Below are 23641 nucleotides of genomic sequence, written 5' to 3'. Positions count from 1 at the left end.
TGTTTACCTAATTGGGTTGCTTCCTTAAGGAAAGTCTTGGCAGGGCCTTTCTTATCTGGTGGAAGATGGTCCAAGAAGGGCACTAGACGTTCCCATAGGAAGTGGTTATAAGGGGCGTTGTATGACTGGTAATTGGATAGTTTGAAGTGCAGAGCCGAGATGGAATAAAGGCATTGGCTGAAGGAGTCTAATTTCCTGCCCTCCTTGTCTGGAGGTGTAGAGTTGGAATGTGATCTGTTTTGGGGAATAGAGGACTCTATAACGACTGAATTGGGTATGGGGTAAAGTTGTATGAAGGTTGCTGCTTGATCATTATCTGTGTGGATCCTGTAGAAGGTTTCCAGACATTTAGTGGGTTGAGGCAATGAGGATGTCTAGGCCCAGCAGGTTTTGGCAATATCCATAAGGACTGAGTTCACAGGGAGGGAGACAGGAGCTCGTGTGTCTTCCTCAATGAGAACAAAGAGAGGGTCTGGCTCGGCCTTGCTTTGTTGGGTGAGAGGTATGCCTAATGATGATGCCATGCAAGGAATGTACTCTGCATGAAGTTTATAATCTTCAGAAGGTGATCTGGGTTTGGGGTCTGTTAGCAGATCAGAGGGGGAGGAGCCTCTGGATTGGATATCACTTTCCGCATCTGGGACAAGGTCAGAAGTTTGCTCAGCACTTTGGTACTGTGGGGATTCCAGAGGATCTTGTGGGGTTGTGTGTGATGGAGTGACCTGAGTGAGAGGAACCTATGTCCCTATGTGGTAGATTCTGAGAAGAGGGTTCCTGGTTGGAGGTGGATCTGTCTTAGTAGGCAAATTTTGAGGTCTGTCCTTTTTGTTGTTTAGGTGGTGCTACAGGTGAAGCTACCTGTAGCTTTCGGCACTACAGGTGGAGGCATGGCCTGCCTGGATCAGTGTGTGGAGATCTAGAGATGCTGCGCAGGGGGGAACAAGACCTGTACCTGGGTTGATAGCAGTCCCACTGGTGAAGCAGGGAATGGGAAGATAGACAGGGTTGTTCTCCCGAGGTGTAGCACGAAGAAGCAGGGGCATAAGGGTTTGACTCCCTAGGATATGAGGCCAAGGTGTTGTAAGATCGGTAGGCCGGATGTTTGTCCCAATTGGCATAATAAAGGTCAATGTGACGAGTGTCTTCTTGCGAATGGTGTGTTGTATAGGACCTTGGCAAAGTAGTCTGTTGACATCTGGGGTAAATTCTGTCAAATTCAATCTCAAAATACTTGTCTTCTAGCGGCATTTCATCTTCATATTGAAGCTCCTCTTGAAGAGTAGCTTCCACCTTGTGTGCCTCGCTGAGGTAAAAAGACAAAGATTGTGTCTGTCGGTGGAGGGAAACTTCGCCCTGCAATGGGCACAAAACTTAGAAGTAGTCTTGCTGGCCATAAGCGGCCAAATGAACCTAATAACGCCGACCGCAAAGGGGGGCAGGGACCACGAGGGTAAAAACAAGACACTAATTGAAAGAGAGAAGAACAAATTATAAAAGAAAGACAGAGATAATAAGGAGTAAGAAAAGATATTTTTTAATATATTTTTGTATTCTAGCTCGGAGCAACTCGGAGCAAATGCTGTCGTTCTGTCAATGGACGAAGAAAGACTGAAGGAGGGAAGATGTGACCACAGGAAGGGAAGGAGCTACCACCTATCTAAGAGAGAAACTAGCTTGGAAAATTCCAACAAGGCCTCTGCGCAGGCACAAAGCCCAATCGTGTAAAGCACAGAGACCACATTGAAAAACTATCCATTATATTTTGCTAAGAAAAGCACCACATACAGGAAAAGACAAATGTACTTTTGCTTTATCAGAAGTTTATCAGTTCATACTATAGTGCTACCGCCTTTTACCATGACTTTGTTGCTTCTTTAATTACAACATTTATGTAGAAATGTTAATGCTGCATGCAAACATTAACTCTCTTTCTTTTGTTTCCTACTTACCCTCCTCTGTTTCATTCATAGTTCCTCTATTCTGGAGCCAGTTCTCCTTGAGACTGAACTGATGTAAAATGGCTTTATGCTATAAGGGAATGAAAGAAAAACATTGAATAATGACTGCAAAGCAATAAATACAAAGGTCAAGTTAAATCTGGCCCCAAATTGCTGAGTGGTTAAAAAAGGGGGGGAGGGGAATCCTGTCTTGGATAAACAAACTGGGAGTTGTCCCCTTAAACAACAGAAGATATACAGAGTGAAAGAACACTGAGAATAACGGCAAATTGCTTGTGCAATAAGTTTCAGTGCAGACTTATTTTCTGCTTCCTGTACTTCCACAGTAGTATTTTAAGTTGCTCATAGCCTTAAGTCAAATTTAGTGAATTTCTGACCACAGCAAGCAAACAAACGAACAAATCCAGAGACTATTTACATTGGGCCTCCCACAACGTTAAAAACCACTACCACCAGCCAGAACACCTGGGCTGGAGTAAGGACAACTAACAACTCATCCCCACAACCATTTCTGCTACTTAGAGTTAACTCAAGGACAGAACAGACAGCACTCAGGAGCCATTTTTACATCTACAGCCCAATGGAGGAGAAGCCCTGCCCACTGTGTAACTGTCAACTGCTGTCAGGTTCTCCCTGGTGGCCATTTTCCTTGTGACTATTACAGCAGCAACCACTGCCATGACACCTGGCCTGGGATTAGGATTTATAATGAATATTTATATACTGCTTTTCAACCAAAGTTTCCAAACTGGTTTACATACATATAAATAAATTTTTAAATGCTCCCTGTACCCAAAGGGCTCACAGTCTTTTAAAAAAAATTTTTAAAGATCTCTGCAACTAAAGAGAAGATGGCAGCCAGGGGTTGTTTTTCCATCTGTGGTCCAATAGAGGACAAGCACTACTACATGCAGTTATCATCTGCTGCCAGGTTTTCTTTCTGGTGACCATTTTCATAAGGACTATTTGTATCAGACCTGCCACAGCCTTGGCAACCATCAGCAAGATCTGATCATTTTCCAGTTTTAACTGTATGTTAACTATTTTGAGAGGCCTTGGTCTGAAAGGCGGTATACAAATAACCCAAACAAGCAAGCAAATAAGTTTCCACAGTAACACGGTACCATCTACACATTAGCGTTAAGGTTTTCTCTTCCCATCTCCCTCCATTAAGCAGACAGCCAATCTCTTTCTCTGTGTTTCCATTACTGCACAACTCCCTCTATTCCAATAGACTAACTGACATTTGTAATCAACATCTTTGTCCAGATCTGCTTGCTCAAATCAGTTCCGATTCAAAGCTGCCTCATTCCAGATAGGTAAGGACATTCTGATCAGCTCCTGCTATATTTTTGCATTTCAGAGCAAACTGGTTAAACTTAAATAATGCCACAGTCAGTACACATACCCTGAAGGAGAGCTACATGGCAGGAGCAAATGCTTTTAGCAAAGCATAAATCTAGTCCAGGACCAGCTTATATTTTTGGTCACTTGTCTTTATTGATTAAAAGAAACCAAGACAGTAAAAAATGATGTTATATACCAGTACTCAAGATAAAATTCAAATACTATGCATGTCTGCATTACCTTTCTATGAGGTGAATATTCATCTACAGTGCTGAAAAAAAAGACAATGCATTATTCTTTGTATCCCAAAACACTAACTGCTGATATTAACTAATTATAAATGTATATCCATCCCCTTGTTTTCCACATTCCCTCCCGTTCCTCTGCTGTCTTCCTTGCAATTTCTGCTCTATAATCTGGAGCTTGAAACGTTCCAACTTGAAATGGCCATTTCACGTGTTTCAAGCTCAAAACGGAATGACGCCCTCCAAATGAAGGGCCTGTTTCGAGCTCAGAATGTAACGACACCATTCTGAGTCAGAACGTTTTGAGTGTTCTGGCCCATGAGGGCAGCGCCAGACTCGGCAGACCTTTAACAATCATTACCTGGTTACCGCTCAGTTCCCGCGAGCAGCAGCGTCCCACCTGGCATCTCATGTTGAGGCTTCCTTGCTTAAAGCACTCTTCTAGCTTCTACACACAGGGTTTGAGTGGTAGGGATGTGCCCAAACTGGCTCGGGCAGCCGCAGGTGGGGCAGGGCACAGTTCCCCTAAGAAGCAAGTAAGCAGGTCCTTACCTGCTCCTCTCTCATCCCGCCACCTTCCCAGGTGCGACACTCGCTCTACCAAAGGCTGTGTGTAGCTGTGGTGCTGTTCCCTGAAGCCTGTACATGGCATTGGCACACAAATGGCCATGGGGAACAGTGCCACAGCTCTATGCAGGCCGCAGCTAAGCACAGGCCGCAGGGAACAGAGAGCACTGCACCTGGAAAGGCAGCAGGGCAACAGCAGAGCACATAAGGACCTGCTTCTTAAGGGAACCGTTCCCTGCCCGCCAGCACCTGAGCTGGTTCTGCATTGCCCTGAGGAGGCGGTGAACCGGTTCGTGCACATCCCTATTGAGCAGGTAATGATTGTTAAAGGTACATCCCACTGCCCCTCACCATCCATCCCTGTGGGTTGGCACACTCAAAACATTCCAACTCAGAATGGGGTCATTCTGTTGGAACAACCAGCTTGACTGGTTGTTTTAATGGAATGTTCCAAGGATTTGCTTTCCATTCGGAGCTTGGAATAGAACGCAAATCCCATTCAGAGCATATTCCTAGTCTATAAGCCCTTCAGGGCTTTGCAAAGCAACATGTGCATAGATGGCAAACAACAATGATAATAATCATAATCCAGGTCTTTGCCCCAATGGCTATGGAGAGGAGGATATCTTGAAGATTTTACAACAAAAAATAAGTGCAGCCCGATGCTACACAAGATTACTTGGAAATAAGCACCACTGTACTCAACAGGGCTAACACCTATATATGCATAGCCAGAATGGAGGCCTAACGTGACATCACAAGTAGTTGGATGCATCTCATTAACATTCTTGTCACAGCAACTGTGGCCCATATGGCAGGAACAGATTTGACAGGACTGTCAGTGTCTACTTTTCCCATATAACAGACAAAACACAAAAACCAGAGATCTTACACTTGCAAATCTAAGAACGAAATGGCTTCACACATATTCAAGGGTAACTAATCCTTTCATTCAATATTCTGAGCTAAGTAGCAATTTAGGAATTTAAAAGTTACCAAGAATTTATGATCATATTATTTTCAGTCAGCACATTTTTGACAATCTTTAACAACAAATATTTGATATATAAATATAATGCTCTAGTATCATGGGGCCATAATGAATGCATGTCAAAGTAGTAGTATATCAAGTTATTTTCCTGAAATAAAACCACACATAGTTTGGCAGCTTTAATCCTTACAACAGTTTAAGTATAATTGGGGTTAAAGGAATGCAAATGGGTCTGATGATGTCTTGAACAGAAGGCAAACTATTGCACTCAAAAGTTTAGAAACCATTGGCACAGCCAATAGAAAAATTCAGACATAATTGACAATGTAAAATTAACAAATACTGTGCAATTACTTGCTTCCAACTAAGTGAAACCATATCATTCAGTCATATTTTGGGGGGGTGGGGGTGGGAAGTGAGTAAATGCAATATGTTTCAAAACTGGTAAGGAAAAGCCACTCTCTCAAAGCTTCTTCCTGAAAGATTAAAAAATAAATTACTAGTCCTATTGTCTAAACTCTCCCATTTATGAGGACTCACAAATACTAATGATTTGTTAACATAACAACTGCTACAAATATTCTGTTTGTGATACTAGTTGTAGTGGAAGGCTAAAATGTTTGATGGTATCAGAATTTTCTTCTTTCTGCCAACTTTATGTATGTCAAACATGTCATTTCAAATTATTCCTTTGTTGTTGCAGAAAAGCAAAACTTGCCTGAACAAATATTAAATGCGTGAAATTACACTCAAGCTGCATTTGGCATCATTTCACTCAAAGAAAAAGAAAAACTGTCAACTCAAAACCAATTATAAACTTCCCCCTGCTGAAGGAAAAAAAGGATTTTTAAAAAGGTTAACTTACTGACGTCGGTGCATTCCAAGTAATTTCTGAAATTCTTTCAGATCCTTCTCAAGTATAGGATATTCATATACATCATCTAATACATTTCTGTATATTGTCTTTGAAAAGAAGAGGAGTAAAACAGAAAGAATACATGTATAAACCAAACTGATCTGATGACTAAAGTATAAAAACTTCATATCACTGTCTTTTAGAAGATCATTTGTTAGCTAGTTAAAACAAAATTTCATGAATGCCTTAAGGCGGAAATCTCAATGCATAATTCCTGTTTTGAAAGACAAGCAGCCAAAGACAGCTGGCTCAGTCCTCAGGGACATAGGAGGCAGCAGAGCAAAGAGGGAATCAGCAAAAATCACCCCTCTTTCACTTGCATAAGTAGAACATACTTTTAAAAGTGGAAGACTTGTCTGAATGCTGCCCCATATTTTGATCGCCTTGAATGGATTAACCTCAATTTCAAACTTCAGTATATTTTCAGCATCTCTGAAATCTTAAACTAGTGAACAAAACACCAATACAAAATAAAACTTCTGGGCCTGCTAAAGTACTACATTCTGGGGAAATTCTTAATCCAGGATGAGTCTTGGGATTTCTTGCTTCCCCTCCCACACACTGCAAGGCACAAAAAGTGGTTTTGCCACCTTCAAACTAGGGATTCTTCCTAGGCTTCCCATATGGAAACGAGGACAGGTCTCCTTCAGTATTCCATCTAACAGGGATTCCCAGGTGTTGCGGACTACAACTCCCAGCATCCCCAGCTGCAATAGCCTTTGCTTGGGGATTATGGGAGTTCTGGTCAACAACATCTGGGAATCCCTGTTAGAGGGAACACTGGTCTCCTGTACCCTTAAGGAATGCACAGAAAAGGGAATTTCAGCAAGTGCAGCTTATGATGCAAGGGAAAGAAAAGTTGCACCTGCTGAAATTCTCTTCTGTGCATTTCTTTTTCTATGTAAACTGCTTTGTGAACTTTTTTGTTGTTGAAAAGAAGGAATAAACAAACAAATAAAATGGCATCATATATATTTTAAGATAAGTAATAAAAATATAACTTCACCATAATCTATCTACAGTTTCTTTAAAATCCTGCCATCCCAACAGGACTGTCAGTTTTGTCTGCATGGTGATGCACTTGTCAAACTGCCAATGCTTCAACAACCCTGGCCCATGTATAAACTCCAACAGCACAAAAGAGACCTCCTCATGCACTTGTTCAAACAAGCTGCAGACATTGCAGATTTGGCCAGTAACAAATTCCCTATAATCTCAACATTCTATCAGATTTAGAAAAAGCAAGCCTTGAAGGTGCCAGGAGCTAAGAGAATTAGGTGAGAGTCAAATGGTGTCAAGTCATCTGGCAATGTGACAACTGAACTGCAATGGTCTTAGAGAAATGTTGGCTAACCTTGGTGGCAGCATGCCATAAATCAGTATATATGCAGCTCCCTCCAACCCTTGGTATAGTTTTGCCTATAGTCTACTGAACTGGGGAACAGACAATCTGGAATATGCAGGCAGGAATGGAGTGACCGTGCCATAGCAGGCCAGCAAGTTGTTCTGCTCCAGCCTAGACATCAAACTCCCACTGCCCATGGCACTTATAGCACAAACGTGGTCATTCCAACCTATTACAAATTTACCACATAAAATATTTAGTGATATAGGGCAGCCAAGTGATCGAAGTATGGTAGGTAATATTTGATCTAGATCCCAAATGCCTCAATGGATAAGTTATATTTAAATTCAATAGCTTTGTTACTTTGTGTCTGAAATTTGTTAGAAAGTCAAGATTTCGGTAAGTTTAATTTAGACCTATTTTTCCCCTCCCAGCAGGCAAATGTAAATAAAACCACATAGCACTGAAAACACAGCTGTATTGACATACCTTTAGAAATTGCTTTAAATGCTCATCTTCATGTAACCAGTCTTTGTAGAGTGAAGTCCACTGAGATACCAAATGTAAGACTTTTCGCTTTCTGCAGGCAACATCTAGAATTTCTTCTTTGCCTTGGTGGTTTTTAGCACAATAAGTACAGCAAGTTAAGGGATGTAAAAACAAGGAAACACCAAAATTCAACAACTAATAAATGGAAGAGATGTGTCCAGGTCCCCACCTATCACTCATAGTTATGCTTATTAAGCACTAGTGTCCTAGGCACTGTAAAAAACATAGATTGACCATTTCTGGCTTTGAGACCTTATGTACTTACTATCCCTCCTTTCCTCCAATAGCTCAAAGCACTATTCATGCTTCCCTCCTTGCAATCCTCACAACAACCCCAAGCTAAGGAGGATTAGGCCAAGAGTTTGTGACTAGCCCACTGAACTTGGTGGCTGACCTGAATGCATACAATACTGGATCTCATATTATTGCTTCAAGTCAGTAGGAGGGAAAGTACCTCATATAATATTTACAATGCAACTTTCAATAGAGATCACTGCTTTATCCCAATGCTGAGAAATAAAATAGTGGCTATTCCAGATTCCCGTGTACAAAGTGAACAAAATGCTGCCTTTGAAGAGGGGACTTGCCACCACCATCTATGTTCAGGAGAGCAGAAATAGTTAGGCTGTGTTTCAGAATCTGCCCACTTTTGCCTCTTCACCACCATTTTCTCTGAGATGCTTGAAACTATCCCAGGATGGGATAATTCCAGTAATAATTGAATACCAAACTACCACAGGTTAAGTGTACTGACCACATCCAGTCATAAATCACAGACATTCTTTGTAGCAAGCTGAGATCTAGAAGTCCCTTACTCAATAGAACATGAATGCTGCTGAACTGAAAGCGCTTCTGCAGTTTCAAAGATAAACACAAGACCTCAGACAACTACATTCTTGCCAATAGATGAATCAATCTACAGACGCAGAAAGTACTCCACCTAAAGCTGTTCAACAGAGCTCACAAGATAAAGGAGAAAGAAATTGCAAGGAAAGAGAATGTATTCTTCCTTCTCACACAAGTGAAGGATATTGCCTCAGCAGTGCCTGACATAAGTCATCTGTTGTCATGAAGACTGTGTATGTGAGAAGGAAGTCATCCAGGAGAGTTTCTGCAAAGAAAGTTACAAAACACAAAAATTTAAGAAATCCAAAACATAACTAACACATGATTAGCAAGATATTATTGCTGGCACTCAAGTTATGACAACAATGGAGTATTGCTATGAAATACCATTCAGTATGTGATATATTAAAAGGAGAACAGCAATTTAGAAGTTCCAATAATAAGCTTATACATCATAAAATAGGAGAATGTTATTCCTGTACTCAAATTCACTTTATTTTTAAAACAGAAGCTGTAAATTACCCATCCCATCCCATGTTTTGGGAATCCCAAATTATGTAGCTAAGAACCATACACAGAATAGTGCACCATACTTTTCTTGGTGCATTTTGATGCAGAATATTTATTTATTAACCACAGAGCATACAGAGACCTTTGTATAGGAAATTATGTCTACTTTTTCCCTTTTCTTTTTAAAGGTATGCATTGGGAACGAGCACGAACCGGTTCAGTGGCCCTTTTGTGGACCGCCAAATGGGTTCGAAAGTCTGGCGGTGCGGCGGCAGTGGTGGGGGTACTTTTAAGGAGCAGGGAGGGTGCTCTTCCCCCCAGCCCCCCACTGGCGCTGTCTGCAAAATTGCTGACATGGGGCAGCAGCATACCTCTTTGCCACCTCGGTCAAACTGGAAGTGCCCAATGCATGCATTTTTAAATTTAAAAGTCAGACAATTCATCAACCAAAAACTATCTATTAGAGTGGCAGATTTAGGATTAAAGATTTAATAGTCCTGTGTCCAATAGTCAATTTACCTCTATGAAGCATATATTTGGATATGACCAATGCACATGTTATTCCTCTTCATGATCAAAACTGAACCAAATGCCTTTTCAATTACATTAATAAGTATTAATGTTGCAGAATATATATATATATATATATATCGATATAGATATATATATATATATATCGATATAGATATATAAAATATCACATTTTAAAACATCTAGCATTGTCTTTTTCACTAGCTGAATAGATAATAGTTAAACAAAGCATTCAAAGAGTATATTAATTCAGCATATATTACTTTGGCAGCCCCTTCAATTTTACTGACTTCAAAACAGAGTCTCCTAGTATAAAGAACCAAAAGCCACAACACTTTATATGAAAAGAGCTACATATTAGAGTGATGAAACTCCATGGGTCCAATTTCCGCATCATTTACACATTCCCATTTTCATTGAACTCTACATGTATGTGTGAAATTGACTGGATAATAGGACCTCAGGAGGTTTCACTTTCAGGATTTCCCAATCAGCATTCTAAAAAAAGAAAAGAAAAGGGCATCTATTCCAATGAGTGGGAGTAATCTCAAAGTGTAAAGAGAGTGCTGATTGTAAATGGTCTCACAAGAAAGGGGTGGGGGGAGTCATTCCTACCTAACTCCGTTTCTGATGCTCTGAGAGCTCCTCTTATGCCCACCTCAACCTCTCTTCATAAAAGGTTTTCTTAGTACCACTAACACGTGGTACTACACCAAGACAATACTGGTGTGGGGAACTACTTGCACATTTATTTAAAATATTTACATCCCACCCCAGTACTGCCTGGGGTGGCTTACAACAAATAAAACAATACAACGTGAATTTAAAAAACTCCATTTTAATGTTTATCTGTTAAATATGGCACAGGAGTTTATCTGGAATTAGCTTCCCAAAATGTGCCAAAACACATGTTTCACATTCAACAAAAATCCACCCTACATTGATCTCTCTGTGTAGGAATACAGTCAGGTATGAAATAATTCCTATAGTTAAATGCGGAATTTCTCAATGAAGAGTTCTATATAAGGTGAGAAGTTAAAGTCACATAATTATATCCTAAATTTATAATCTTCTAGACCAAGAGTTCCCAAGAGGGAGTACTGGTACCCCTGGGAGTACTTGAAGGGCGCCCAGGGGCTACTCAAAGCCCTCCTGCCTCACCACACTACAGCCCCCATATCTGTAGAATCCCCCATCTGAAGACTGCTGGGGTGTTCTGTCCACTGCAGAAGGGGAGGGAGGAGGATAAAGAGTCTCCTTCTCTGCTCCTGATTGGCTGACTATGTGCTGAAGTAAGCCTCTGCCTGACAACCTTCAGAAAATTAGCACTGAGTACCCCCAGTGAAGGTGCCACCTAATGGTGCAGCAGGAAAATGACCGGAAGTTGCCGGTTCAAATCCCCACTGGTATGTTTCCCAGACTGCGGGAAACACCTATATCGGGCAGCAGCAATATAGGAAGATGCTGAAAGGCATAATCTCATACTGCGTGGGAGATGGCAATGGTAAACCCCTCCCGTATTCTACCAAAGACAACCACAGGGCTCTGTGGTCGCCGGGAGTTGACACCAACTCAATGGCACACTTTACTTTACTGCCATTGAACTTAATAGGACAAGTAAATTGGTTTCATTAAATTTCAATGGGAGTACTCATAGTAACTTAGTCTGGATGTAAGTCAGTTACTGGAGTAGCACGTATCATAACTGTAACGTTTAATTTTTTGTGTATACATACTTATGCACACATGCCTGCATGAACACACACACTCACAAAATGAGGTATGTGAGCTGAAGGTTTGTAACAGATGGGGTACAGTTTTTTAAGTTTGGGAACCCCTGTTCTAGACTCAGTTAGCAAAACAACAGCTTAGCCTCCATGAATTCTACTCTAAGCAACAACTTGGAATAAATACAGACAATGCAATAAATGATTCCCTGTAGTAATTACCATATGGAGGTATGGATACTGAAGATATGGGCATATGAAGAACAATGAAATAAATTCCCATCTCCAAATGCAGAAAACATGCATAACACATCTTTGGATCACTGACTGCAAAACTACTGTTTTGCGCATGCAAAGGTCTACATAAAATCAAAGAAATAGTAAGTGTGATTTTTTAAAAAAGCTATTCCTCATCTCAGAAAAATTGTACTTAATACAGTTTGTGTAAAGTGTATTTAAAATGTATAGTCTTCCATACCATATACATATTTAAAATGTGTTCAAATTGTGCCATTTTCTGTTTATGAAGGCTATTGTCTATGCATACGTAACAAATAAATGCTTTCAGTGTAAAAACACTGTATGCAGCATATGCTAGAGGGACGAATGTTCATTCTGACTGCTGTGCTCTGAAGGGCAACACGAATGGTGTTTTTCACAACTGATTTATTTGGAAACTGATATTTAAGGAATCAACTACTCTATTCCCTCACAATATCTACTCTACTCTCACAATACTACTCCCACAGAACATTCTCAAAATACAAATGTCTAGTGATCTACTGAACTAGAAAATATTCTATAGTAACATTCTGAACAGTCTGTTCCTGCAAATGATGAGTTACATATCATCAACCATAATAATGTAGATTACATAGATATAAGTTTGCTAACAGAATTGTTAAGAAAAACTGTACACCTGCATCCAAAAAAAAATCTCATAAAAATGTGAATGAAAATAATGTTTTGGCACATCTAAATGGATTCCAGACCAAAAAAGAATTGGATTGAATCCTTCTGCAGATGAAGGGAACCTTCAAATTCCCTAAACCTGGGGCAGACCGAGGACTGGTTTCCTGTGGAGTTTAGCAAATCAGAAGTCAGCTTCATAACTGTCTTTCTCCATGCAGCCCCTAGCTTCACTAGAGAAGATATCCCCCTTAGTCTCAGTACAGTTGAACCTCAGTATCCGTGCATCTGCGTGTCTGTGGTTGGATAATACACAACCTCGGCATATTTGGGGGGGAGGGGGGAAACACATCAATCTTGCATATCTGTCGGTCAGTAATGACCACGGAGATCTTTTCTGGCTGCCATTTTGTGCTTTGGAGCCTCAAAATGGCTCTGTGTTATTTTTAAAAGAGGAAAAAATGGCAATTTGGGGCCAATTGGGGGGCATTCTGGGGCAGAGTGCGACTCAGGGTGAGCAGTGAAGTGTGGTAGGCAGCTTTCCCCCTTCCCTAAATTTGATTTTTTAGCAATGTTTTCCCCTGACCAGAAACCGAACCCCCAAATCCCCAGTGCCGCAATGACTCAATATTTGTGGTTTCTGTATCCACGGTTATACCGTGGAATGGAAACACTGCAAATATTGAGGTCCTCCTGTGTAAGCACTATATTAGCACTGGACTTAACTGCTTATAAGGCTAGCTAATATTTCCTCTAACTAGGATCTGAAACCCAAATTTTGATTTGAGGGAATCCTGGTAGGAATGAATACGACAACTTTGGGAGAAAGGAGTATAGGGGACATTCTTGCTGACCCTTCCCCACAATCCCACTGTATTCATCAGCACACATGCAAGCAGATGCTTTACTACTGGACGATGGACCATCCCTAAGGGGAATATCTTACAGCAGGTAGTGCTTGCATGTAGTCTCTCATCAAAATGTAAGTCAAGGCAGACCATGCTTGCTATCTCAAGACTAGCTCTCCACCGTTATTTATCTATCTATCGTATTTATCATAACCAGGAAACTGATTCAGGAGACATATCTATCATATCTATCATAATCAGGAAACTATTATCTAGACCCATTTCAAACTGGCTTTAGATAGATGACCTTTACTACAAATTGACAGAGGAAGTGTGACTCTGCTGGTTCTTCTGGATCTCTCGGGGCGTTCGATACCATCGACTATGGTATCTTTCTAGATCGCCTGGGGGAGATGGGGATAGGGGGCACTGATTTCTAGTGGTTTTGCTCCTATTTCTTGGGCAGATTTCAGATGGTGGAGCTTGGTGACAGTTGCTCCTCAAAATGGGAGCTGTTATATGGAGTCCTTCAGGGCTCCATTCTGTCACCAATACTAGGTGTTGTCATATGCTGATGACACCCAAATCTACTTCTCCTTTTCAGCCGCCCAGAGATGTAAGTTTGGGTGGGGTATAAATATGATGATCATCATCATCATCATCAGGAAATGGCATTCATTCCCTAAATGCCTGCCTACAAGCAGTAATGGGATGGATAAGGGATAACACATTGAAGTTGAATCCAAGCAAGATGGAGGTGCTCATTGTAAGGGTTCAGAATCTGAGGAATCTTAGATCTTCCTGCGCTTGATGGGATTACACTTCCCCAGAAGGAGCAGGTATGGAGCTTGGGAGTATGCCTGGACCCAGGCCTCCCCCTGGTATCTCAGGTGGAGGCTATAGCCAGGCTATAGCTTCGGCTGATCCGACAGCTGCATCCATTCCTTGAAGAGGACGACCTCAAATCAGTGGTGCATCAGCTGGTAACCTCCCAGCTTGACTATTGCAATGCGCTCTACATGGGGCTGCCTTTGTATGTAGTTCAGAAACTTCAATTAGTTCAAAATGCGACAGCCAGGCACGTCTCTGGGGCAACCCGGAGATACCATATTATGCCTGTTTTGAAACAGTTGCACTGGTTGCTGATTAGTTTCTGGGCCAAATACAAAGTGCTGGTTATTACCTTCAAAGCCCTGAAGGCTTAGGTCCAGATTACCTTAGAGAGCACCTTCTTCTGCATGATCCCCACTGCACATTAAGGTCATCTGAGGAGGTCCATCTCCAGTTACCACAGGTACATTGGTGGTGACTCAGAGGCGGGCCTTCTCTGTAGCTGCTCCTGGGCTGTGGAATTCACTCCTTGCAGAAATCCATAATTTGAATTCATTATTGGCCTTCAGGAGTGCCCTCAAAACCTATCTGTTTGGCCTGCCCTTCAAGGGTTTTTAAAACTGTTTTGAATGTTTTGAATGAATGAATGAATGAATATTTCTATGCTGCCTGAATATAGACATCTCTAGGTGGTGTACAAAGTTAAAATATAGCAAATGTAACAATATAAAACGATTAAAATTCACAAAACAAGTAAAAAACCATTTCAAAAGATAAAAACATGTTAAAAAATTAAATTTCAGTTTTAAAAAGCCTGGGAAAACAGGTACGTCTTGAGGTTTTTCCTAAAAGCATCTTATTTCAAGAGGGAGCGTATTCCAAAGATTGGAACAGCCACAGAGAAGGCCTGATCAGGGGTCACCACCAAACGAGCCGGCAGCAACCATAACTGGAACTCTTCAGATGATCTTAATAGGTGATAGGGTTCATGATAAGGCATTCTCTTAAGTAGGGATGCACTCAAAGTGCTTTGGTACCTCTATTTAGGGATGTGCACGAATATCTTCGGCGCTGGTGGGGGTAGTACTTTAAGGGTGTGGGAGGGTGTACCCGTCGTGCGCACACATGCGCGCTCGCTACTTCCAGCCACTTCCGGCCAATGGAGGAAACAGGGAGGCAGGGAGGAATGCTGCCGCCCCAAAGGGCTTAAAAATAACAGAGCATTGGTGGGGGAAATGCGGCGGGAGGGGTGAGTACACCCTCCCTCACCCTTAAAGTACTACCCCCGCCGGCGCCAAAACGTTTCGGGCACATGCCTACCTCTATTCCCAAGAGCTGAAATGCTCTGAGCTGCCCCAGCCAAATCGTTTCAGCTGGAGGTGAGAGGGCATTTTAAAAGGAGGGAGGAGGGTCTTTCTTGCCCCTCTGTTACTCCTCTGCTGCCCCCCACTGTTCCTGAGAGGCACTGTTTGCATTAAGCAGCCAAGCTCTCTGTTTGCCTGGCTACAGTTGCTTAGGAATAGGAAGTCCCCTGTTCCCAGCAGCTTTTGGGCAGCATCAGACAGGAAATGGCATCTGAGCATGTGTGGACACCTTCTTGAGTAGTCATCTCTCTTGATGACCCTGTGGAATACTTTTCACATTTAATGAGAACATTATACCAGTGAGGCACTGAATGTTATTCGTCTATAAGTAGAACTATTTTGACAAATTTGACTGGTGATATTTTGACTTAAAATAAGAGTAAAGAGACTTGTTATCTGGGATAATGTTAACAGTTATCTGTAGGAGCAAACATCCTTTTCTCAGCTTTAATCAACAGTATTTTATCTGATGGAACAGTGGTCAATGTTGGTTTTACTCTCAAGATGTTTTGTTAATACTATTTTTAGATATGTGAATCTTATTAACCAATCAGGGATATTCAATCGATTTGATGAGTGCTTTAAATATATTTGTATAAAGGGTTATGAGGCTATTTATTTACTAATTTATATATTGGTGAATGTGGGCATATTTTATAGAATTGTCACATCGCAAGAGAAGATTTTTAGATATGGTATGATTTTTAGATATGGTTTTTCATGGTATCCCATGAAAAAGATTCATTCTACAGCACTGAAATTTTTAAGAAGAGTTTAGTGATATCCTTGGAAGAATATATGAACTTTCATTAATACTTTTTGAAAAAGACACTCGAAACAGCATCATTACCAGAATGCTGCTGTTTATATACTTAGTTCTTTCATTAGATGTATTATATTGTTCTTATGTTTATATCTTTGTTGTTAGAGACACTTTATATCTTATTTATCAATTTGCCTTATCCGATTTATTCATATCACCATTTATAGATGATTATTCTGTTTTCAATATAATCTACATTAATATATTTATTGGGGCTATTGGTTTCTGTTACAGTACATCATTGGATCTGTTAGTTTGCTTCTTGGATTCAGTGTTGCATTCCTACTCTTAAGTACCCTGAACCCAAGCTGTTAAAGGGTTTATAGGTAATAACCAGCACTTTGTATTTTGTTCAGAAGCATATTGGCAGCCAGTGCAATTCTTTTAAAATCAGTGTTATATGGTCCCTTTGGGTTGAGACCCAGAGACCAATCTGGTTACCACATTCTGTACCAGTTGTAGTTTCCAGATTACATATAAAGGCAGCCCCACATAGAATACATTACAGCAGTCAAGCCTAGAGGTTACCAGCACAAGCACCACTGATTTAAGGTCATGTATTTCCAGAAATGGACATAACTGGTATATCAGCTGAAGCTGATAGAAAGCACTCCTTGAGCACCACTGCTCAACCTCAGAAATGAGGGAGAGGTTTGGGTCAAAAAGCAATCCTAGACTACATACCTGCTCTTTCCGCGGGAGTGCAACTCTATCCAGAACAGGCAGATCTAAACCACTTCCTAAGTCTCAACCTCCCACAATGAGTATCTTCATCTTGCATGAATTCAGATGCAGTTTGTTCTCCCTCAACTAGCCTATTACTGCCTCCAAGCAGGCATTTAGAGAAGTTAAGTCATTTCCTGATGAAATTGACATGGTGTAGTGATCCTCCCTCTAAAGAGTTAACTGCAAGTGAACCCTGTCTTGACTGATAGGCTGGTGAACGCCAGGGCTCAACCAATCAGCACACGAGGTGGCTGGGACCTAGAGAGCTGTTGCCAGAAAGAAAGGAGTTCTTTGTTAGAAGGAAACTGGGTTGGAGGTGCACAAGGGGACATGTGGCAATGGAGTTTACTGCAACAGGATGACTGCAGCTCTTGGAAGACAGAAATGTAGGGGCTTGATTCTCAACAGGAGTTTGGTAAGTTCAAAGAAAGGAAGTCTAGTATTTGGCTTCGGGAAGGTTAATTTAGGGGAAATTTTGTTTTGTCAGACTTTGTGTTAGGAAACTTATATTTCTTTGTGTACACACTGTGTATATTCCTGTTACTGTTCTAGTATTGTTTACCTGCAACGTAATTAAAATAAGAAACATTAGCCTACACCCAACCCACCTAGGACACTGCAAAAGACTCTATAAACATCTAAGCATGCCTAAGACAACCTATTTTTGTATCCTACTAAGTATTCTTAAGTGTATCTAAAAGCTGAGAACGCCTCAGATGGAAGCAGTTTGTAGTAATTGAATAAAACTTTTTTCCCATTCTTTTCTTTTTACAAGCTTCTCCAAGTTGGTTTTTAACTCAGGAAAGTGGGGGCAAAGGGGGACTTCTCTGGAGCAAACATGTCCTCAAACATTCAGCAGCTATCAGTTTTCTCACCAGGTGTAGGCTTGCATGTGGAAGATTTTTGAACTTGTCCAAGAGCCCAATTGAGAAAGTTTCTACACACACTCCTGGGTTATCCCACCCCAAGGCCAGAGTGTTTCTGTAGACAAAAGGCATGGTGGTGGCAGCATTTTGAGCCTACCGATAATACAGAATAGTTTTAGGAGAAGCCTTTCCAGGAAGCTCATCAGGGATGATTCAGCATTTTCCCCCCTCATGTGTGCTTGCTCTGAGAGAAAGGCTTCAATCCACTAAATATGGAGAAACAGATTTGGGTGTCATCAGCATATTGATAACACCCTGTACCAAATCCCCTGATGATCTCTTCACACTAACATGCAGGTGCTCTTCCCAGAGCGGCCCCATCACCTAAGGGAAATGTTACAGTGCTCACATTTGGTCACCCACTGAAATGAAAACCAGTGTGGATCCTGCTTACTACAAGACCAGCTCTCCCCATTAGCATTTTAACTCCATGAGCCTTTCGTATGGCATTAACACTAGTCCTGATCAAGGTCTTTTTTTAAGATTTACTCTAGTGTCTCTCAAAAGGATTGTAATGGTTTTGCATATTTAAAACATGTATACTTCACATGAGAACAGGTATGGTGACAAACTCCTCACAAAAGGGGCCAGTAGCACAGTGTCACTCACATAACACTGTACCTCCAACTGCTTTCTCAGTACAGGATCCAATACTATGCACAATTAAAAGCCAAAGAGTACATCAGTCTAGTAACACTGCATGCATAGGAGTTGCACAAATGTTACACAAGAGAAATTCCATTGGAAATAATGGTCTTACTCTCATGCAATGCCATTTGTGCAAATTTTGCTTTTGCGGAACTTACGTGCATACGTCGCTAGGCTGAACTACCGGTGTACAGTATATCAGCCAGGATGTTAATCAAAGCTCATATAGCCCTCTTTAAAAAACAAACAAAAACAAAAAAACAGTCCGGAGAGAGATTCTGCAGATACATTTTGCTTCATACTCAGAGTAATGGCCATTACTGGAGCTGAGGTAAGGAGGATTTCAGTGCATCAGATTAGCAAATTAGTAGCTTGTCTACATCATCTGGAGCAATCTATTCTGGGGCCACCTCAAGCACAGCATGTCTGAAATGCTCATTTGCTTGTGCTACACTTTGGCCTTAATTAAATAATATAACCTGAAAAGTGGATTGATATTGCCCTTGCCTGGAGATGAATTTGATGACATCCTGTTCCATTCCAGTCCTGCAATTCTAGGAGAACAATCCATCCTAGATTTTGTGCTAGAACTGAATACAGTGAACATGCAGGGAACGGCTAGCTGCTACAAGGTTCTATTTATTGCTGTGAGCAATGACAAGGAACTCATCTGTCTCTTTTGCCCAGCTTTTGGAATTTGAGGGAGTTATAGGCTGAATACTAGATGACCTTGCTTCTGCTATTGTTTTCCTTTTCACACATTGATATGTTCGCATTTAACAAGGTGGTAAAAGTATTTGTTTTTAGAACTATGAAAATAATAAGCAGTTTATATAAGTGACATTACAGTAGAAATATAGAAGAATATATGAACAATATTTTGAATGTTTTTTGAGTCATGTCTATAAACATTCTGAGAACAGATATTCCACAAGGGGAAGCTAAATTTACCACAAAATTATACACTGCAAATGATTCATTTGGATGAAGGATGAGTTGCATGAGCTAGGTTTTGCAGAAACAACAAGTATGCAAGTTGGTTTCATCAAATATGAGCAAAATTCCAGTAAATATATTATTTATCAGAGTTTTTTTAAATATGCCAAGCAGCCGTGCTTCAATACACTTTCTTCCAAAAGGGAACAACACTGTATACTGAAATTAATACAATGGTTTAATGTTCTTTCCCCATTTCAAACATTTGTAACTAATATTTTATAGTGTCAATCCTATTTGGGCTACCACATTCCCCAGGCTCTCACAACAAAATATCAAATTTTAAGAGGAATAATAAATTTTATGCCAGTGCCAAAAAGGCTTTGAAACTAGTCCCCGTTTGTAATAGCCCATGATGCCGTCTTCAAAATTCTCTTCATGTATTTTTAATTTAACTGTTTTCCTGCAGCAATTTACTTGGGGAAGGTTGTCCCATTTCTCCCAATTTTTCTTAATTTTGAAAGGCAATTATTAGGGAACATATAGCTGACTTGCAGCAATCAAAGTCCTTTGTAAAAACAATTCCAATCTTTCCAGTTTTATTAAAACATGCAACACAAATAGGAGGAGGGAGAGGATTTGAATTGCTATTGCTTCTCTTTGGAGTTGGCAGAAGGCAACTGCTAACTTCAACAGGCAATCTGAGTGGCAACCCGACCCACATTCCCCCATGGCCCTCCTGCTGCTCATCAGGCCTCCACACCTTTTGTGGAACAGCATTGGTGTTCTTGTGCAAGAGCACTGCACTATCCATTCTAATGACCTTCGCAGAGGCCAGGTGAGATGCTGGTGAGCTGTGTGTGGGGGGGAGGTTATGGCAGGTCAGGTCACTGCCTCCCCCCGCTGCATGCTCTGGAGTTGGTACCATTCCTTGGTGCCAGAAGCAGTGCCAAGGAGTGGTTCAAAGACGCCTCTTCTTTTTTAAATAAGTGGCCAGTGAGTCACTTAGGGTGGCAGGTCAGGTCCCTGACTCCACCTGCTGCGCTCTCTGTACTTGAAAGGTGAGGTCCTGGCAACTCTGCCCCTCTTTCTGTCTTTTTAAAAGGAGGCTCCCCTCCCCTCCCTGGCTTTAATTTAAAAAACAGGTTGAATCAATTTGGGTTGATTTGATTTGGATTCAAATCAGCCAGATTTTATTCAAATCGATTCAAGTCTGAATCGATTCACACATCCCTAGTGAGTACTAAAGGAAAAAGGGGAGGTGGTCTCTAGCTGAGTGGCAGTAAGATACAAATACTTGCATACCTACTCAAAAAAAGTGGGCCAAAAAGCCTTTAGGAATCGCTTTGAATCCAATTCACAGGTTACAAAAGAAGTTGCCATATACCAAGTAAAACCACTGGTCCATCTAGCTCAATATTGTCCACACTAACTCACAGCAACCCTCCAGAGTTTCAGACAAGTATTTCCCAGTGCTACCTGGAGATGCCACTAGGGATTGAATGTGGGACTTTCTGCAGTGCAAAGCAGATGCTCTTCTATTGAGCTATGGTCCTTCCCCTCTGCAAAATTCATTTTAAAAAGCTTATTCAACTCCTTTTCATAAAACTGAGGAATCATCCAAAGACAGAGTATAAAAATGGCACGAGGGATATATAATAAAGCATTAAAAATTACTGAACCAGGCCAGATCAGTAGCCAGGACAGATGGGTAGTAAGAAGTTTTGGCTCAAGGTATGGCAAAAAAAAAAAAAAAAGGTATGGCAAAAACCCCTGCTAACTGGGCAAAGAGGCACCTTTTACCATGGTGATTCTCTTTATTTAGCAAGGGGAGAGTAACTGGCCCTGTCCACCCCCAGCACAGTACTTCCAGTGACTGTTGCTGGTGTGTGTCTTATGTTTCTTTTTAGAATGTGAGCCCTTTGGGGACAGGGAGCCATCTTATTGTTTGTTATTTCTCTTTGTAAACCGCCCTAAGCCATTTTTGGAAGGGCGGTATAGAAATTGAATTAATAAATAATAATAATAATAATAATGGCAAATCAATAAATTTGATAACACAATTATTTATCCTCATACAACCCCATGAGAACTATAATTATTATTTATATTTTACAGATGGAAAAATGAAGATAAAAGATTTATCTGCTGTATTTTTCAATGAACTGAGTTCTGAAGGTGCAAATCTGATTCATTTGTCTATTGGGACCTCTGTTTTTCTGGGTATTGTGACAGAACCTAGAGTCTAAGACCACTGGGTGGGAAGCCTTGTAAAGAAACAACCAAAGTTAACAGCTATTGATAGATCTGTCATTCATGAATTTGTTTAGTCCTGTACCGGGTTGGGATGTGAGAGGAGAGACCCACCTGCCTTGTGAACAGTAGCCCCAAAGTTAATGTTTTTGGAAGGCTACAAGAGGGGCATAATTTGTAGGGAATCAGGGGAGTGGGGCTCATGGATTTCATTGAGGACTCCTATCTTTCCCCCACGATTTGAACGTGTGTGTTGCACGCACACATGGTACAAGAAGAAAAACATGGTACATTTGGTGTTCCCTGGGAACCGTGCTGGGATTTCTTTTATCCATAGCAGATTCCAAGCATGTTTCTTTGAAAGAACTATGTATATACTATTCAGTTGCAGCTTTTATCCTTTATGATGGATTGTGACAGAATTAAAGTTTAATGTAAGAGGCTTGGCATGGCAGAATGGTAGCCAGCTGACAGCCGACACATGAAAGAAGCACAAGTCTGAGAACTATCATGTTATGCTATCATCTCCTGTGACCTTTATTTGTGGTTTGTATATCATTTATCACAAGGATCTCTCTCTAAACTGGGCTTTCCTCCAATTTAGTCTATGCATATTGGAGGAAATGCACAGTGCTGCTACCACCATGACAGCATCCTCAGACTTCCATTAGTAAAGAGTATTATTTAACATAAAAATGTTAAATAAATAAATACCCTGTGGAAATAAGAGCCTCCCCATTTGAAAACATTTAAAAGGGCTGTTAAGATGCATTTATTCTTAACATATTCATCCAGGCTTTTGAGACCAGGGCTGCACAACTTCAGCCCTCTTGCAGATGTTGGAATACAACTCCCATCATCTTTTACTTTTGGCTACTGGACTGAGGAGGATGGGAGTTGTAGAACAAACACCTGGAGGGCCAAGGTTGTGCACCCTTAAATTTAAAAAAATGTATACATGACAAGTCTATAAATGAGTATTATTTCTGGGATGCATTGTTGTGGCCTTCCCAGGAGCATCTGGCCATGGGAAACTGGTTGTTGGACTAGATGGACCCTTCAATGCTTGAATTACAGGGGGACTGGACCCTTTGTCATTACCGATGCTTCCTTAGCTACCCTTTTTAGAAAGCTAGCGGGGGCATTATTTGATTACAATTGGAAAAAGTCAGCTGTTGGGGCTTGTGGGCTTTATTAAGGGCTGCCCCACCTTTCCCCTCCATAATTCAAGCATGGCCATGGTCTGATCTAGCAGGGCTCATCTTAACTGAGTCTGTACCAGGAATGAACTCTAATACCTGACAGGAAAAACAGATTTTGGAAGGCAGAAAATTGGGGCAAGGAGCCTGAGGCCATGATGTACTAGCACCAATGAAGGTGAAAATAAGGGTATTCTAGAAGTCAGGAAAAGAGGGCAAAGTAGTCTGGCATCAGGAAAGAATCCCCTTTGTGCCAACTGCACTTTTAGTAAATGGATTAGTAGCAAAAAAAATTAAATGAAAGGCCTTGGAGCATCTCGACAGTTAATAAAGCATAGACTATTGCTTTCATTTTGAGCAATTCTATTCAACTTTCTGTTCCTAGATATTTCCTGATTTAGGTATTTGCATTCTTTTGAATATTTTTGCTTCAGCTAGAACAACTTCAATTACAAAATGTAATTTCCATCATTAAACAACCATTTCTCTGCATCCATATCTTAAGACCACCTGGGCTGGTGACAGATTAAGAGTTTTATAGTATCATCATTGCATTCTGTAGAACAATAGCTCATGCTAATCAGCTTTCTTTCAAAATTTAGCATCACTTTCAACCTACACTAGGCTTGAAAATTTCCATATGTGG

General features: G+C 40.9%; 1 protein-coding gene across 9 annotated transcripts in view; it reads right to left on the bottom strand.

The window, feature by feature from the left end:
• Positions 1-23641, bottom strand: part of RAPGEF5 (Rap guanine nucleotide exchange factor 5) — a 219255-nt gene that overhangs the window by 40337 nt on the left and 155277 nt on the right. For all 9 annotated transcript variants that reach the window (XM_053263696.1, XM_053263693.1, XM_053263695.1 and 6 more), the window contains 5 exons: positions 8951-9029; positions 7859-8003; positions 5974-6071; positions 3546-3576; positions 1950-2028 (listed from right to left, as the gene is read on the bottom strand). In XM_053263696.1, the coding sequence (XP_053119671.1) occupies positions 1950-2028; positions 3546-3576; positions 5974-6071; positions 7859-8003; positions 8951-9029 (432 nt within the window). The remainder of the gene's footprint in view (positions 1-1949; positions 2029-3545; positions 3577-5973; positions 6072-7858; positions 8004-8950; positions 9030-23641) is intronic.

This window comes from Hemicordylus capensis, chromosome 6 (genome assembly GCF_027244095.1).
Source record: "Hemicordylus capensis ecotype Gifberg chromosome 6, rHemCap1.1.pri, whole genome shotgun sequence".
Classification (NCBI taxonomy): Eukaryota; Metazoa; Chordata; class Lepidosauria; order Squamata; family Cordylidae; genus Hemicordylus; species Hemicordylus capensis.
The sequence above is the reverse complement of the archived record's forward strand: the minus strand, read 5'-3'. Positions and strand labels throughout refer to the sequence as shown.